The sequence below is a fragment of the Balaenoptera ricei genome, chromosome 10, assembly GCF_028023285.1.
Source record: "Balaenoptera ricei isolate mBalRic1 chromosome 10, mBalRic1.hap2, whole genome shotgun sequence".
Taxonomy (NCBI): domain Eukaryota; kingdom Metazoa; phylum Chordata; class Mammalia; order Artiodactyla; family Balaenopteridae; genus Balaenoptera; species Balaenoptera ricei.
Window position 1 is genome coordinate 27,141,713 of NC_082648.1, and position 18,632 is coordinate 27,160,344.

Here is an 18,632-nt window from a genome sequence, read left to right on the forward strand (position 1 = left end):
GTGGAAGGAATCTTTTTTTGTCTGTTTTCGGAGACAGTGAAAATCACATCCAGAGAACCTATTAGTCAAGGCTTTGTAAGGACACTGTCATTTGCTCTTCCACACCATCAACCATTGCTTTTTTTTTTTCTTTACCCTGGACACAACGATGGGAGAGTCCTGCATTCTAACTCAGAAAGAGCGTGTATGTGTGTGTGTGTGTGTGTGTGTGTATGTGTGTTTGAACACCTCTTGGCCACTGAGAAACAGCTCTATGACAAGTGCCACCAGGAGACAGGGAAGGAACTGGTCAGATCCTTGATCTATTGATCCTACAGCCTACTAGTTACACAGAAATAGCTCTTTTTCTGCTCCTATTGCTTCCTTTCTTCTTGGTTGTCCTCTATTCTCATCTCTTCTTCATTCTTTACTCTCTTTCATTCTGACTTTGCCTTCATCTCCTTTTGTGACTCTTCATCATCACTCTTTGCATTGATTAAAGTGGTCATTTTACGAGCATATAATACGTAGTTGTTGGTTTTGTATTAGTAATGAGTGAAGGTGAAGCCAACATAATGATTCAGGTTATGGCTGTGGAGTTATGGTTAAATTTTGGCTTCACCAGTTAAGAGTTGCCTGACTTTGGGCAAATCGCTCAGCTTTCCTGTGCCTTTCTTTCACCACCTGTAAATTGAGGATAATGGTTCCTACCTCAAAGAGTTGCTGTTAGGATGGGAGAAATTGCATGTACCATACTTCGAAGAAAGCTTAGCACGTGGGCTCCAGAACTATTAGCTCTTATTATTTTAAGAATATTTATTGTAGGGTACTGTTGATACTGTATAGAGGGAATTTCATGCAGTTTTCCTTTATTGAAGAATCCGTAGAGTAGAACTACTGGGGCAAGAAATAATTGTACCCAGAGGCTTCTGGGTGCATGCATTATAGAGATCTTTTTCTGAGTAGTGATGTTGTGATAAGCTGGGCACAGAAAGCTTGGGGGAGGGCAAGCAATCTTTAGCAAAGACCGTCCTGTAATAAGGTTATTTGGAGAGAGCGTGAGGTGAACCAGGCCATGTAGGGAAAGGAGGGGAGAGATGGGAAGAGGAAGGAGGCGGAAGGGGCGGAAGCGGGAGCGTTGGGCGGGGGCGTCTGGAAGGCTTTGGAAGCACAGCGTTTGGGTGCAGAAGGCCAGGGAAGGATGCCGCGAGCCCAGGGGGTGAGAAGGAGGATGCGCGGGCCCCGAGCGCGTTAGTTACTGTTTGCTTCTCTTTGAGTAAGGCGCCGATTCCAGGCAGCTTCCTGAGCTTGGGCTCACGTCGCAGTGAGAGAACCGGGCGCCTAAGCCATTCTCCGGGGCCTCGACGCCCACCCGGCCAAAGCCCTGGGAGGAACTCCTGCCGGCGGCGAGCCGGGCGTGCCGGGCCAGGCCTGGCTGGGGGTCCCTCCCAGCGCGCGGGGCCCCTCCCCGCGCGCGTCCGGTCGACTCGGCATCGGTCCCGCGCACCCGCGGTTCCGCCCGGCGGGAGGCGCCTCCGGAGGTTTCCGTCTGGTCCCTCCCCCTCCCCCCGCGCCGACTCCGTCCGCCTCCCCGCCCCCCGTTCGGAGCCCCGGCCAGGCGCGGAGGGAGGGAGAGGGCCGGCGCTGCATCATTCCACACCCGCTGCAGCGCGGCCGGAGGGAGCAGGTGGAGCGGGCGGGCGCGGCGAGCCGGAGCGCGGGGCCCGAGGAGACTGCAGTGACGCTGCCCGGAGACATGGCGGCCGTGCGTCTCTGAATAAGCAGAATCGGAGCCCCTCGCCGCCTCCGGCCGCCGCAGCCTGGCCATGCCGCACGGCTGTTGACCGCACGCAGGGGCCGGCCCGGAGGACACATGCCGCAGCAGCTGCCGCCTCGCCCCTGATCCTCTCCCCAGCATTCTCCATGTTGCGTTTCTCGCCGGTTTCTCGGGCGCTGTAGCCGCGGCTGCCGGAGGGGCAACCAGGGCATTGCTCTGCTCGTACATCCAGCCACACGTTTCTTTTCCATTTTCATCCTTCCCTCCTTAGTTCCTTTTCCCTTCCCCCGCCTGCTTTGCATCCATCTCCCCCACCCCGTTACCCCCTCCTGCCTCTATCCGCCGGGGCTATGGCCGCGGAAGAGGTATTGCAGACTGTGGACCATTATAAGACCGAGATAGAGAGGCTGACCAAGGAGCTCACGGAGACGACCCACGAGAAGATCCAGGCGGCCGAGTACGGGCTGGTGGTACTGGAAGAGAAGCTGACCCTCAAACAGCAGTATGACGAGCTGGAGGCTGAGTATGACAGCCTCAGACAGGAGCTGGAGCAGCTGAAAGAGGTGAGTTGCCTGTCACCTCTTCCCTGCTCGGCCCGGTCCCCCTTCCTCAACTCCCACTCATCATTTATAAAGAAGTCGGAAAGGATGCTATTGGAAGGACTGTTTCTTCGTCTTAGAGCTCTTTGTAGATAAGAGAAGATTGAAAGAGTCCATTGTTTTACCCCCAAGAGAGGAATTGCCCAGGAAATGAATGTATAAGCTGGAATTTGGGAGGCGATGGCTGTTCAGGCTGTGCGGGAGGGAGATTCCTAAGAGTCCTCAAGCCTCAGCACTCTAAGGCGACATTCAGCTGGGTTGGAATGCATAAATCAAACTTCTCAAAACAGCTGTTATATCACGTCCAGGTTTCAGTAACAATCCCATAATCCACAAAGTCGATGAGTGGGTTTGTGTTGAGGACCCACGGTTTCAGGTTGTAGAACCTATGGTACCTCAGCCTTCTGCTGAACATAACCACTCCTTGATGAGATTGGGAACTGTTATTAGGAGAACTCCTTGCCAATCCCGTTTGACAAAGACTTGAGCAATCTTCATTCTCCTTGTCTTTAGTTATTCTTGTCATCGGGCAGCAGGAGAAAAACAACTCTACTGCTGGGTGTTGCTGCTGCCTTGATTTCACCTCTGAGTGAGGGTGGGCCATGCCCAAAGTCTTATAAGATCACCCTGAACAGGGAAAATTTAATTCCCCTACAAATGGTGTGAAAGAATGGTATATATCAGATGCGTGGGTAGCCGTGCATTTCACGTAAGGCTCTTCTGTTTGAAATGACTGTATGTATAAAACCAGAATGTCACAAATGGGCCATGTATATATAACACTTGTCCTCTTTAATCTTTTGGTATTTGGCTTCTTTTAAAGACTGGCTAATGTATTAGAAGAAAATAAGTAGTGAATATCAAAAATTTAGAAGAATATACATATTGTTGAAGGAACTCAGTCTCTTTTACCCAGTTCCTGGGGTACTATGGGTAGCATAAATGTAAATGTACACACCGCTTTTCTATGTGGCATGTCTTTATTTTTAGGTGCATATTGGCATTTAAAAATGTTATTTCTAATTTGCTATATAATGTTAATCAAACACGTTTTTATTCTTATAATGTACTCAAACAGTTTTTCAAGGGGTGTCTTGTTTTGTGCTATTATATTTAAAAAACATGATTTATGACAGATCTAATCAATTTGCCTTCTAATTTAGTACATAATATGGTAAGCATTTATAGTTTCAGGTATGTCTTATTTTTATTCTGATGCCTAGATGCCAAAAAATAAACATATGGTAAAAACCCCAACTAGAAATCTGATTTTTTGTGCGTTAGGCTGTACATTTCTAGTTCATTTTGTTGTTGTTGTTGTTGTTTTGTTTTGTTTTACCATGTACACATCTATTAACTACAGCTGGACTTAATGGTATTTTCCAACTTAGATTAGGTCTTAAGCTGATATGTTTAAATTCAGTGATGCTAAACCTTGTGAAGTCAGGAAGGTGATGGTAATTTTCAGAGATGTTTTGATGTTGTCTACACTTATCAACACTGCTTTACCAAGACAAGGAAGTACAAACCCGGCAGTGTTAGCTAACACCTCCTTGATAAAGGTGGTAGACTTAATTTAATGAAATTAACTATAACTATAACTGTTAACCTGCCTTCCTGCTTGATTCAAATAACCCTACAAGGGTTTTTCTGTGTCATTGTATTCATCGTGCATAGTAAACCTTAATGCAATTGTCTTTTGCCTTTACTAGACCATGAGCTCTTAAGGCAAGGAATCTGTCTTAATTTATATTTCATCCAAAGTCTTTAACACAAAGCCCAGCACATAGTGAGCATACAATAAGTATTTTATGAAAGAATAAATTTATACTGGAAGAAGATATACTTTATTAAGCATTCACTAGTCCATATTAGTTAGTGTCGGAGAAAGACTAAGAAAATTGAGAAGTATAGGAAGTGCTTAGTATGAAACACTACCTGTACTACTTTCATCAGCAGTAATAGGAAAAATGACAAAAAGTATTTCATAAGAATAGTGTAACAGTGTTTTCTTAATAGAGAATAATGCAAATACCAATTATAATTTTTTTCTATAAAACAGTGAGGTATATTTTGTTCTGTACAGCAGGAGGTTAATAAAAGTTTATCAGGATTATTTTCACCAAATGATACTTGTTTACATATGTATTTTGAGTTGCATTTAGCATAAATATAATTTAATTTTATGTTCCCAATGAACTGGCTTATACAATTATATAAAAATGTATTTTAAGGTAATAAAAAATCATTATATTGATTATTTGATAGTGAGACCTGTGATTTTGATCCTTTAAACATGATGTATACTTTAGTTGGGAGTATTATTTAAATGAGCTAAATCAGTCTCAGTAATGTTTCCTGTTTGAAAAGTAAATCCAAAATAATTGTGCAAACTAAGATATTGCAGTGATGATATCATATAGAAGCCATTTTTGGAAAATGCGTTTTGTTAGTGCTCTGATTTTTCAAAAGGAAGTTTTGTTCATTTGCAGGTATATATAGGAAATGATGTTCTTGCTCTATACTGTAAAACCAAGTATAAAATCTTTGGTTTATTTCCAGGCTGTTTCAACAGATATGATTCATTTAAAAGTAATTGGACCAGTTTATGGGAATGTCAACAGAAAAATACTGTGCTAAGTCCAAGCTGGACGTTAGGAATTTGCAGTGTCGCGACACGGCTCAGTCTTTAAGGTCATGTTGTTTTCAAGAGGCAGCCCCCAGCAATGCTGCTGCCCCCCCCTCCCAGGCTGTATACAGCTCTGACAATAATGCAGGTGAGCAGTATTGCTGAAGATGTGTAGCATCAAGATGATGAATTCATTAATTTTTTTCTAGTTATTTTCTTCCCTAAGTCTGGATTGCTCTTTGGCTTGGCCTCGTATCATTAGGGCTCTGCCCTGTGCCTGCATGACTACTGTAATTCTGAAAGAACACACTTGGAAGGAAAGTACTAAGGATGTGAAAAGAATGACTTCTGACATCATCATAATGTTCTCCTTTTCATTATCTTTGGGGAGCTGGACAAAGCACATGTCCACTAGAATACTTAATCACGGCTTTATGATTTCATGAATAATGCTTGCTTTTTAGTGGCCTGGGGGACACCCATGCCCAGTTATGTTCAGGGCCTGGCTGATTTTATGTTTGGGATGTGTGTAAATCAGCACTGTGCCTGTCACCCAGGCCAAAATAGTGTTTGAAGAAGAGTTATGGCTCTACAATAATCTGAAACTTAAAAATAAACATTCATTAAAAAAAAAACAAAACCTAGAATTTAAGGTTTTTGTTTTGGTTTGTTTTTTTGCTTTAAAAATGTTTTAAATTTAAAATGTAGGAAAGTTTTAAAAGATCCCCTTAGAAAGAAATGATTCAGCATTCCTGGTAACATTTTAGAAAACATGTCCATGTGACAACTTTAGAAAAGTTTTGCAGCTGGGTTACAGTGGACTGTCTACTAAGAATCTTCAACACATTTTCTTGCTCATTTTCTCAACCTGACGCTGAGGATAGACACCAGCTGCTGAGGAAGCACTTTGTGGACACAGAGCAGCTTTTCCTCTTAGAGCCAACTTCATGCTTTTTCAGGACTATAGTTAAATCATTCAAGAAATAAGTACTGAATTTACATACTTTTAGAGATTGTCACATTAGGGACCTGACAAAAGCCATTTAACTACCTGAATTCATCTTTAAACAGAACTAGTTTTTTTCCTCTTATGCTTAGAAAGCTTGTTAGTTTCTCTTCTCTTTGTAAATTCTAAATCATAAAATCATATGGGGAAAAAACCCCCATATTTCTTTTCCAGTCTATGAATAAACATAGAGAAAGTTAATATTGAATTTATTTATCTAAGCTAGTATTTTTATCTCTTGTTGTTTTTAAAGAAGACATGTGACATGTTATACTTATCACATTTATTATCAAATTAATTAAAACATCTAAAGTATATGGACATATACTTTTGGAAAGTGTTTATAAGCAACTCAACAAACAAACATAATCACTTTAATTATATTTTTTTTGGACCCAGTTTCTCTAACTTGTACCATTTTTCCTTTTTATTTCAACTCAAGATTTCATCCCTGACAAAGTTATTTCTCAGATACCATTTAGCAAGATTTTATAATCTCTCATCACATTCATCATATTTGCATGAACATGTACAGCAGCCATGGTTTGAAGATTTTTTTCAGAATTTCATGCTTACAAATATTCTTCCCTATCTTCCCCATAAATACACTTGTACTTTATGGATATTGCATTCCAAATTTGAAAATATGATATTTAACTTGCATGTTGAAATATATAGAAAAGACTTTCTTACACCTAAGATTTTACCTGTAAACATGGCTTTGAAGGAGAGAAAGGCATGAAGAGGTGCAGTCTGATTGTGTACCTAATTCATTATGCTAGACTTCCCTGGCTCTCCAGTGATTAAGACTCTGTGCTCCCAAATGCAGGGGACACAGGTTTGATCCCTGGTCGGGGAAGATCCCGCATGCTGCATGGCATGGCCAAAAAAAAAAAAATACAAAAAAAAATTCATTATGCTAAAGGAGAAGTAGCAGGAGATGAAATTGGGAAAGTGGCAGTGGCCGTATTTTGTCTTGGGGATGGGGAACCATTAAAAGGAAATGAAAGGAAACAATAACTGTGTTTGGTGCCTTACATTTTATCTCATTTAATCTTCAGAGTAACTCAGAGGCTTATTGCCTTTTTTTACAGATAAGAAGATAGTTAAAGTAATAAAGCATTGAACTATGTATACAGCCCCATTTAGGACTAGGCACTTTGCATGCCTTATCTGTAATTCTTATAGCAATCCTTTTACAAGGTAGATATGGCTTGCATCATACAGAAGAGAAAACTTGGTCTTAGAGAGGCTATGGGTCCTTCTCAAGGCCACAAAGCTAAGTGGTGAAACCTGGTTCAGGAAGAAGCCCACTTTCTTTGCACCTTACTACCCCGAGATGCTCAAACACCTCAGTCAACATGCAGTTTAGAAGGTCATGGTATTGGTCGTAGAGGGTGGATTGGAGCTGTGCAGGGGCAGTAGGGGTAGTGAGGGGAGGACAAACCTGAGGGCTGTTTAGGAGGTGTAGGGTGGAACGCGGTATTGGATGTGACTGGGTGTGGAATGTGAGGAAGAGAGTAGATTTGAGAATATCAGGATGGATTAGAAGGTGGTTCCATTCACAAAGGAAGGTTCTAGGGGGAAAGAGCAGTTTCAGAGGGTAAAGTTGATGCCTGAGTTATATGTTTTTTAAGTTCATGTTTTCTTTTTAGGGGAGGCATAAGTTGCATGATAAATTAAAATACTCAACTCTAAGTTTAATAAAACAAATGAATAAATTGTGCAATTGGTTGTCATTTTATTCAAACCTAATTTCCAGAATATGGAATATATGAACAGTTTAATGATGTTTTCACAGTTAGTTTGATTGCATTCTTTTTTTCTTTTTTTTTTAATTTTTATTTTTTTATTTATTTATTTTTGGCTCTGTTGGGTTTTCGTTGCTGTGCGCGGGCTTTCTCTAGTTGCGGTGAGCGGGGGCTACTCTTCCTTGTGGTGCGCAGGCTTCTCATTGCGGTGGCTTCTCTTGTTGTGGAGCATGGGCTCTAGGCGTGCGGGCTTCAGTAGTTGTGGCACGCAGGCTCAGTAGTTGTGGCTTGAGGGCTCTAGAGTGCAGGCTCAGTAGTTGTGACGCATGGGCTTAGTTGCTCCGTGGCATGTGGGATCTTCCCGGACCGGGGCTTGAACCCATGTCCCCTGCATTGGCAGGCGGATTCTTAACCACTGCGCCACCAGGGAAGCCCATTTGCATTCTGAATTAAGAGATGTATAAACTCATAAACAATGGGCAAGAAGCTGGCCTGGCACAGTGAGGAAAACCAGCCCTTGCAGACCTCTAGGGTTAGGGGTGCTGGGAGCAACAGCACTTATCCCCCACTGACTGATACTTGAGAGTACATTAGCACTTTTACCTTTCTTTTTTTGGCCACAAGAGTTTGATTGCTCTTTAAAAATTACCGTTGTGTAATTATGACAATTTGTGGCAACAATCCCAGTTGGGTAAAAGCAGAGACAAATAAATAGTTTCCCCTTCCTCTCCTCCCAGTTCTGTCTCTATTGCTAATACTTTGGTGAGTATTCTCTTATACTTGCTTTAAATAACTTTAAACATATGAATCCATATGCAGGCTTCTTTGTTGTTCTTATTCTTTAGTTTTTATAAAAATGGACTCATGCCGTACGTATTACTCTATAACGTGACATTTTTTATTTAATAGTATATCCTTTCAAAATGCAGATATTTCTAGGACAGGGCTGTATTTTTAAGGCACTGGCATTTCAAGCGTGAAGCAAATGGGACTGATTAGGGAAGAAAACCAGAGAGCCTCAGGGAGTGTGGTCGGCACTGGAAACTTCGAGGGGTTGGGAGGTGGCCCAGGGTCTGCCCTCAGGGTAGCTTGGGTGGCCCTGTGAGAGAGAAAACTAGTGTAGGTGTGTGTGAAGGAAACTGATGGGATTTGTTTGGTTGCCCCATGGCAGGCCTGTGATATACCAAGGGAAAAGATGGGAAGTTTTATGGGTGAACGAGCAGCGATTTTGATTCCTTTGTCTACTTGGCTGGTGTCGGACCTATGTGGACACCGTAATAGGTGGCTGGTTTCCAGGGCCGGCAAGAGCTGGTCCTGCAGTGTGGCCACATCCTGTCCATGCTGGGTCTTGGGGAGAAGCCAGGATGATGCAGGCAGTTGGGCCTCATTACGTTAGCCCATCTTTGCCCTGTGACAGTTGAGTTTTTTTGTTTTTAACTTTTCATAAAAAATTATTTTTATTATTATACTATTTTGGTTGTAATTGTAAAGATAATTTACTTTTACTGAAGACAATCAAGTACACAAAGGTATGAAGAAAATTAAAACCACCCATAATTTTTATTAGTCCAATATTTTTAATCTGCATTGTCAACTATTTTACATTATGTACCAATCAGAATTTTTTTTCTTTTTTTTTTTTTTTTGCTTTAGATTGTCTATTACTTATTTTTTTTTTAAACACAGCCTTCATCAGAGGCATGTCCATTACTTCTTGTTCTGTTTCATTTATTCATTCAAAAGTTTTTCTGAGTGGCTACTATGTTGACACTGTGCTGCTTGCTGAAGACAGACAAAATGGAGCTGCCTGAATGGAGCTTATGGGGAGATAGTCAGCAAGCACACACACACGTCAGATGTGAGAAATGCCGTGAGTGAAGAGATGGGGGCTGGCTGGGGAAAGCATGATCAGGAAAAGCCTCTCCCAGGAGGTGACGTTTGATTCCAGACCTGAATGATGAGAATGAGCCAGTCATGTGGAGATTGAGGGAAGTGATTTTTTAGGAAGAGGGACAAGTACAAAGATTGTGGAACTCTGTTGGTAGTTGTTAGGGGAAATGGTGGGTGACCATGCCCTGTAAAAATAGCCATTCATATAAAGAAGATGTGGTACAATGGACTACTACTCAGCTATAAAAAAGAATGAAATTTTGCTGTTTGCAACAACATGGATGGACCTGAAGGGTATTATGCTTAGTGAAATAAGTCAGACAGAGAAAGACAGATACTGAATGTTATCATTTATATGTGGAATCTAAAAAATAAAATAAATGAATGTATCAAAACAGAAACAGACTCACAGGTATAGAGTACAAACTAGTGGTTACTAGTGGAGAGAAAGAAGTGGGGAGGGGCTAGACAGGGATAGGGATTAAGAAGTACAAACTACTATGTATAAAAAAAATAAGCTACAAGAATATATTGTACAGCACAGGGAATATAGCCAATATTTTATAATAACTTTAAATGGAGTATAATCTATAAAAGTTTTGAATCACTATGTTATACACCTGAGAACTAATATAATATTGTAAATCAATTATACCTTAATAAAAAAAAGGAAAATTTAAAAAAAATCACCATTCGTTTGAGAAATGACCATCCATAAAGTAGTGTATTGCCTTTAGATTCTTCAAATGAGATTTTGGAACTCGACATCAGAAGTATTTGTGCAGAGCCTAGATCCCCCTGAGGTCTTCTTTTTGAAGAGGTGACTTTCAATACAGATTACTCATTAGGATCAGCTGGGTGATTTATAAAAATACTGCTGCCTGGACCCCACCCTGAGACAGTTCAATCAGTCTTTGGAGGTGGAGAGGGGCTTCAGTATATTAACCCCACTCCCCTCATAGGTGCAACCAGGGCTGAGAGCCTCTCTCCTAGAAACTTCCAACTCTAGGAGTAAATGACTCTATAGGAATAGAAGTGTTTGGTAAGAAAAGCTGGGAAGTCATGAGCCATGAGGTATGTAAACCTCAGTGGCACAGTCTTTGTACTTCTCTGTTTTCTATAAATGAAGACACTCGGAAAGCCTTTCAGAAAACCAACAAATGTCATCAAAAACTTAACTATGTTAAAACATAAAATAGATAGCTAGTGGGAAGCAGCCACATAGCACAGGGAGATCTGCTCGGTGCTTTGTGACCACCTAGAGGGGTGGAATAGGGAGGGTGGGAGGGAGGGAGACAGACGCAAGAGGGAAGAGGTATGGGGATATATGTATATGTATAACTGATTCACTTTGTTATAAAGCAGAAACTAACACACCATTGTAAAGCAATTATACTCCAATAAAGATGTTAAAACAAACAAACAAAAAAACTTAACTATGTTAGACAATTAAGATGCATGCTAAAAGTGTATAAGTTTTGATCCTTCAGCGTTGTTTGAAGTTTCCTTTAAAAGTTATTTGTCTCCTTTGTTGTGTCTGTTTTGTTGCTCTATTCTGTTTGCAGTTGTTTATGCCAGCTTTACAAATTCATAAGTAGAATATTAGAAAAGAATTGCTTTGATGGATTGATCTTTAACTTCTGGGGTTATTTTCACTTGTTCTTTTGGTTATACATGCTTACTGTTTTCAAATATTATTTTATGGAGAAAAAGCACTACACTAAAATGTAGTATTTATCTGCTGTGTTTCTATCTTTATATTTAGAAATGAAAAAAAGAAACCTGTTTACATTTATGGGAAGTACACAGTAACAGTAGCAATTTCCTTAAGAATGTTTTGTTGCACAGTTTGGTGTGGGTCTGTAAATAGAAGGTTCAGAATGATGGGTCTTTGTTTGTCTCTGGCATACTGCAGACTAATGTGGAATCAAATGCCACTGCTGAAGAGCTCTTAGCCATCAACTTTTGAAATTGAAAGAGGTTTATATTATAACATGAATGTGCTTTGTTGATAAGCCTCACTGATTGCCATTCTCTAGATAGTTTTAGGACATTTTTTGAAGTTGACCTCCATGTGAGGTAATTAGATGGCGACAGGGTAAGTTTAACCTTGTACATGGCTTCTTTTGATGAGCTGAAGGTACTACCATCTTACAGATTATCTTTTTGGCATACATGGCCATTTTCCCTCCTTTAAATCATAATCTGACATTCTTTCTGCTAATGCTGGCATGTGTGCAGAGCCTTTAAGCTCAAAACCTCAAGGAAATATAATTAGGAAGAAAAAGCAACCACTAGAGGGAGAGAAAAAGGGATATAACACACTTGAAAACTAATTATAAATGCTTTTAAATTGTTGGCCCTTTGGATTATATTTTTAAGTTGATAAATGTTCTTAGTGTTGGTGATTCACAATTAATTATGGTTTAATGATCTCATTCTAATTATCTGAACAACAATAACCCCTTTTATTAATATTTTAAAATAATTTAGAACTAGGACCCTTTTTAAAAGAAATTTATTTATTTATTTTGGTTGCGCTGGGTCTTAGTTGCGGAAGGCGGGCTCCTTAGTTGAGGCTCGAGGGCTCCTTAGTGTGGCTTGCCGGCTCCTTTAGTTGTGACACATGTGCTCCTTAGTTGTGACATGTGTGTGAGATCTAGTTCCCTGACCAGGAATTGAACCTGCGTGCCCTGCATTGGAAGGCGGATTCTTAATCACTGTGCATTCTTATCCTTTTTTAAGAGAGTTCTCAGGTCTTCTTAGTCACTGCAGTTATTTCCAATCAAGTTTTATGTGCTTTTTTCATTTTAGCCAAATAAATATTATATCTTTGCAAGTCACATTGAAGTGTTCGGGGTAATATGAGCTATTATTTGCTAAAGTTGAGACCAGGATCTCAAAAAACCACAATTACATTAAAAATTTTTTTTAAATTTTTTATTTGTATTTATTTATTTTTAAACCATATATATTTTTATAAATTTATTTATTTTTATTTTTGGCTGCATTGGGTCTTCGTTGCTGCATGCAGGTTTTCTCTAGTTGCGGTGAGCGGGGGCTGCTCTTTGTTGTGGTGTGCCAGCTTCTCATTGCAGTGGCTTCTCTTGTTGCAGAACACAGGCTCTAGAACGCAGGCTCAGTAGTTGTGGTGCATGGGCTTAGTTGCTCCGTGGCATGTGGGTTCTTCCCAGACCAGGGCTCGAACCGGTGTCCCCTGTATTGTCAGGTGGATTCTTAACCATTGCGCCACCAAGAAAGCCCCACAATTACATTTTTAGACAATGGTTATAGTAAGGCATTTCAGGAAATGACAATGAAAAGAACTGTCATCATTGATCAATTCCAAGTGAAAAATTTTTAAGTTGCATTTTAATTTGTGATGCTAATGTGATTTAGAAATATGGACACCAAAGTAAATACCATGAACATGTAGGTCATTGCATAAAGCTAACTAAGGTTCACTCATTCTTTCACTTGAATATATTCAATACCTCCTATGTGTTAGGCACAGATCTAGGTGCTGAGAATACAGCAGAAAACCCAACAGGAATATCCATGCTCATGAAGCTTACATTCTGTGGGAGAATGGAAGGGGAGACAATAAACAAAATGAATAAGTGAAATAGAATGTTAGATGGTCCTAAATGCTATAGAGAAAAATAGAGCATGAAAGGGGGGAGATGGCCTGTGAAGTGGGGAAGGATCAGAGAAAGCCTCCTTGAGAGGGACGGGCAAAGAGGCTGCGTGGCTCGAGGGGTTGGGGTGGGATGTGAATAGTAGATGAGGTCAGAGAGGGAATGAGTGTCAGTGGTGCAGCAGCTTTTAAATTGTTACCAGGACTGTGGCTTTTACTCTTTTTTTTTTTTTTTTTTTTTTTAAGAATTTTTTTTTTTTTAAGGCATTGTTTACTTTGTTTATTTATTTATTTTTGGCTGTGTTGGGTCTTCGTTTCTCTGCGAGGGCTTTCTCTAGTTGTGGCAAGCGGGGGCCACTCCTCATCGCGGTGCGCGGGCCTCTCACTATCGTGGCCTCTCTTGTTGCGGGGCACAGGCTCCAGACGCGCAGGCTCAGTAATTGTGGCTCACGGGCCCAGTTGCTCCGTGGCATGTGGGATCTTCCCAGACCAGGGCTCGAACCCGTGTGCCCTGCATTGGCAGGCAGATTCTCAACCACTGCGCCACCAGGGAAGCCCCGGCTTTTACTCTTGAGTGATAGGGGAAACTTTTGGAGGATTTGAGAACAGGAGTCCGTGTCCTACGCCTTTTTTCCCCCCCTGTGTGTACATTCAAGGAGACTGTAACCTCCTTCAGGGAAAAGGAGTTCAAATTAACCTGGTAGCTCATGAGATTTGTTGCATGCTTCTCCCTGCCTACCCCACAGCGAGTGTGTAAGAGATGTCTGTGGTATTACATTCATTTAGTCTGGAAGGAAAAGGTGAAGTAATTAAGACAGTTATTGTGAAAAGAGGTTGAACTAGACTACCTGTTTTAAAAATAACCATTTGCTTGACCAATTAAATCAGTTTACTAAAAAAGATACTGTGTTGACTTGCCTGGGTCCTTGAACCAGAATCTTTACCTAACTTTCTTCTACTCTGTCCCTTATTCTGGACGATATGAGCCATTTAGTGGACCTTAGTCTAACGTGACATAAGGACAGTTTAACATTGTATTACTGGTTCTGTGCCGCAGTTGATATTCTAGTTACTGAGGGACTGGAATGGATGCTGGTCATTCATGCATTCATTCATTAATGTATTAAATATTTAGAGAGCATCAGTTATATGCCAAGTTTATGCTGGGTGTACAAAAATGAGGAAGATGTGGTCTTTACTTTTAAGTTAGTTATTTGCTGTTAGAGGCAAAAGACATGAACAAATGTGATTAAGGTATTTTACTGGAAAGATCATGGGTTTTTGAGTCAGAACAAACTGTATTTGAATTTGGTTAGTAACTGTGATCTTAGGCTAATACTTAAAACTCTACGAATCTCACTTTCCTCCTCTGTAAAATGGAGGAAGATAGTAACTATAGATGTTAAAGAAAGATCCATCTAAAGCATTTACTACAGTCCCTGACACCTAGTAAGCACCTGATAACTGATGGATGTGATGGTGATAATAATTCATAATAATAACAAAATAGTAAAAATAATAATGTGTTGGCTATGCTTGATAGGACACCAAAGTGGAGGGCAGCAAACTCAAAGGAATCAGAGAAAAGTTTCTGATCAGGGCGACGTGTGAAGGGGCATGAAGAACAAGGAGGGATTTTCCAGGCAGATGAGGGGCAGAGTCCTTCAGGAAGAAGAAACAGCCTGCAGAGGAGGGGGGATTGGAGAGATTGTTGCTCGTCAGCATCTGTGTTGTTGCAGGCAGTATTTGAAATGGGATGAGGGGTGGGAGGTGGTCTCGGGGGAGACGATGAAGGGCCTTGTAATGAGGCTTGTCAGTTCCCCCATCTCGGCTCCGGCGTGGCTGACCATGGCGACATCTGCCTGGGAAGGCTTTGCCCCTGAGCGCCAGGCCCCAATGACAAGATGAGAAGTACCTCCAACTAACAAGGGGTCTGGAAGTCTCTGCTGCTCCTGTGCCCTGTTTGGTGTGTTTTAGGGTTTGTTTTAGCCTCCTGGCCTCTTGTGAATTGGAGAGTGGCAGCTTCCTAGTCTTACCCCATTGTGACTGGGTTGCCTGATTGCCCCTTCAGTGTGGGTCCTCAGTGCCACTGTCCTTCCGTGTGGCTGGGCTGGTCCTGCTCCTGACAACCCTCATCGCTCATACACCCTCTGATTCCTGACTCTCTCGGCTTTGAGAGCCACATGCCCTGAGGTCTTGACTTCGATTCTAACCTGTCGATCAGACCCCGAATGTTGAGCTCCGTCCATACTAGACTTAATATTTCCTTGCTCATTGCCTTTGCTGTTTAGGACTCATGGCTGTTTTCCTCCTCTCTTGTCTTTTCTCTCAGTTGCCATTGATTCAGCTTCAACCTCCATTTTGCTGCTTTTCTACGAGTATCTCCCTTATGCCTCTGGAACGGGGTCAGGCCACTTGTGGGAGTGCTAAGGAGCTTGATCTGTATACCATGGGAAAAGTATCGACAGTGTCAAAGCAGGAGAGTAATATCATTAACTTTATGTTTGAAAACAGTGACTTTTGGCTTTTGATTCTGACAGTACAGTGGTCTAGGACCTCTGACTAACCCTTCTGCTGGGAACAATTAAAAATGCTAGAAAAAATATAAAACTAGCCTTTAAAATGCATGAATGAATTGACTTCTTAGTAAGAATGATCAGAGGCTACAACTGAATAAAAGCAAAAACCTTTAGATGTAAGCAGTACATCAGCGCTTTTGCCTTGAGTGCATTTATTACCTGTAGCTCTATAAAAATTCTGCCCTTGGTTATTTTGTTCTTATCACAGTCATTGGAAAAATAAATTTCTGCAGTAATTCCCAATTAACTGGTCTATTTAATAATAAATAATATCATACTCCTGTAAAATTTAAAACTTTTATGGAAAAGGCTCAGATGAACTATAACCTAAGCTGGAATTCATTTCTTTTTATCATCTTACATTTTTTCATTTTTCATATTATGAAAAATGTAATTCTTCCTCTTCTTACTTAAAAAAAAAACCCTTTATAGTGTTATTTGTGTTCGGATAGTTTTGTTTTTTTTTTTTAATTTATTTATTTATGGCTGTGTTGGGTCTTCGTTTCTGCGCGAGGGCTTTCTCCAGTTGCGGCAAGCGGGGGCCACTCTTCATCGCGGTGCGCGGCCCTCTCACTATCGCGGCCTCTCTTGTTGCAGAGCACAGGCTCTAGACGCGCAGGCTCAGCAATTGTGGCTCACGGGCCCAGTTGCTCCGCGGCATGTGGGATCTTCCCAGACCAGGGCTCGAACCCGTGTCCCCTGCATTGGCAGGCAGATTCTCAACCACTGCGCCACCAGGGAAGCCCCTGTGTTCAGATAGTTTTAAATCAATAATTTTCTCCTTATGTTTATAGCTTAATTATATTTTCAAGTCAAAACTATTTGAGGTTTTTCCCCTTTATAATCTAATATTAACAATATGGAGAGCAAAAATTCAGCAATCCAGCATCACATTTAAAACTCCCTGTTTAACATTAAAAAGTAAGACTTCTCCAGTCTCTTTTTCTCCTTGTATACTTTTCTTTCTCCTCTTCTTTTATCCCTTCGCTTCCCATTAACTTTACACCAGAATATAAAGGATTTAATGGATCATGAAAGAATGAACTCTAATTAGGAGAAAATTCCTGGGAACATTTATTAAATGTCAGTGTGGAGGAAATCTTCCTAAGCAAGATATAAAACTTAGAATCAAAAGGCAAGACTGACACATTTGGTTACATAGAAATTTTTTTGAAAACTGAGGTAGGCACCACAAACAAGAGTGGAATACAGACAACAGATTGGAAAAAAAAAAAGCAACATGATTGACTTACAAAGGATTATTATCCCTAGTATACAGCTACCCTGAGTTGATTGAAAACAACAATAATACCATAGAAAAAGGGCAAAGACTATAAGTAGACAAACAGAAGTGGGTTTGCAAATAATCAATAAACGTGTAAAAAGATGCTCGATATCGGTAGTCAGTGAATGCAAATTAAGTAATAGTGAGTTTTCACTTTTTTACCAATCAACTTAGAAAAATTTTAAATATTGATAATATACAGTGTTGCCAAGTGTGTGGAAATGTGAACATTCTTATACATTGTGTGAGTATGAATTGCTATGAGCTTTGAGAATATGATTTGGCAGTTTGTGTTAAGGTATAAAATGCACACAATACTTGGGCCCAACAGTCTCTCACAAACCGTAGGTAATTGTATACCAGTCCTCAAATACCATGCATCAAAGAGAAGCACTGGTTAGCATTTAGTATCTAAATGTGTGGAACATAAAAGGAATCAAATTATACTCATTCTTCTTGCATATCCTAACAGATTTCTATATGTTTAAATAAAATCATATCTTAAAATCTAGTTGTAATTCCACACATCCCCTCTTAGCACTTCTCCCTTAGCCCATTTCATAGACCTGGTTTGAACTTTTGATTTAGTGCTCTCGAAGTATGATTTTTTTTTTAACATCTTTATTGGAGTATAATTGCTTTACAATGGTGTGTTAGTTTCTGCTGTATAACAAAGTGAGTCAGCTATATGTATACATATATCCCCATATCCCCTCCCTCTTGCATCTCCCTCCCACCCTCCCTTTCCCACCCCTCTAGGGGGACACAAAGCACCGAGCTGATCTCCCTGTGCTATGCAGCTGCTTCCCACTAGCTATCTATTTTCGAAGTATGATTTTTAAAAAATTTATGTTGCATTATTTTTCAACTCTTCTTGGTCTTGAAAATATGTTTGTGAGCATTTTTGACAAAAAGTGATGCTTATTCTCTATTTGGGTGGATTCAGGAGTTGCTCCTCTCAAAGAGAAGGGACCACCACCATCTATGCTTATTGTTGTCCTCAGAAGCAGTCATGCCATTGGACTCCTGACCCTATTGGCAGAAGAAGTAACACATTTACTCCGAGGTTTACAAAAATACTCATAAGAAAACCCTCTTTCACATTCTGTGAATGAGTTAAGTGATGACTTGGGAATTTTAAACTGTTACCTCTCTGTATTTATGTATTTAAGTAAAAATAAAAGTTGTGGCATGTAAAAACAACTCTTTGAGTGACAGTCCATTGCAAAAAAGGAAAACGACATAGAAAAAAATAACTAGAAATGAAGGTTAGATGACACTGTATGTCAAAAAGAAGCTTTTTTAAAAATTCCTAATCCTAAATAAGAAAAATTACTATGGACATTTATTTATTTCACAGATGATTATTGAACACCTGCCATGTCCCAGGCATTGTAGTTAGGTGCTGGGGGTACAAAGTTCCTGCCCTCAGGGACTTGACATACCAGTGGGGGAGAAAAGCATAGAAGAGTAAGGAAATAAAGAAATAGTTTTGCATAA

General features: G+C 40.5%; 1 protein-coding gene across 5 annotated transcripts in view; it reads left to right on the forward strand.

The window, feature by feature from the left end:
- Positions 1-2,091: 2,091 nt before the first annotated feature.
- BICD1 (BICD cargo adaptor 1) overlaps positions 2,092-18,632 on the forward strand; it is a 209,781-nt gene continuing 193,240 nt past the window's right edge. For all 5 annotated transcript variants that reach the window (XM_059935619.1, XM_059935614.1, XM_059935615.1 and 2 more), the window contains exon 1: positions 2,092-2,319. In XM_059935619.1, the coding sequence (XP_059791602.1) occupies positions 2,107-2,319 (213 nt within the window). In that variant the 5' untranslated portion in view covers positions 2,092-2,106. The remainder of the gene's footprint in view (positions 2,320-18,632) is intronic.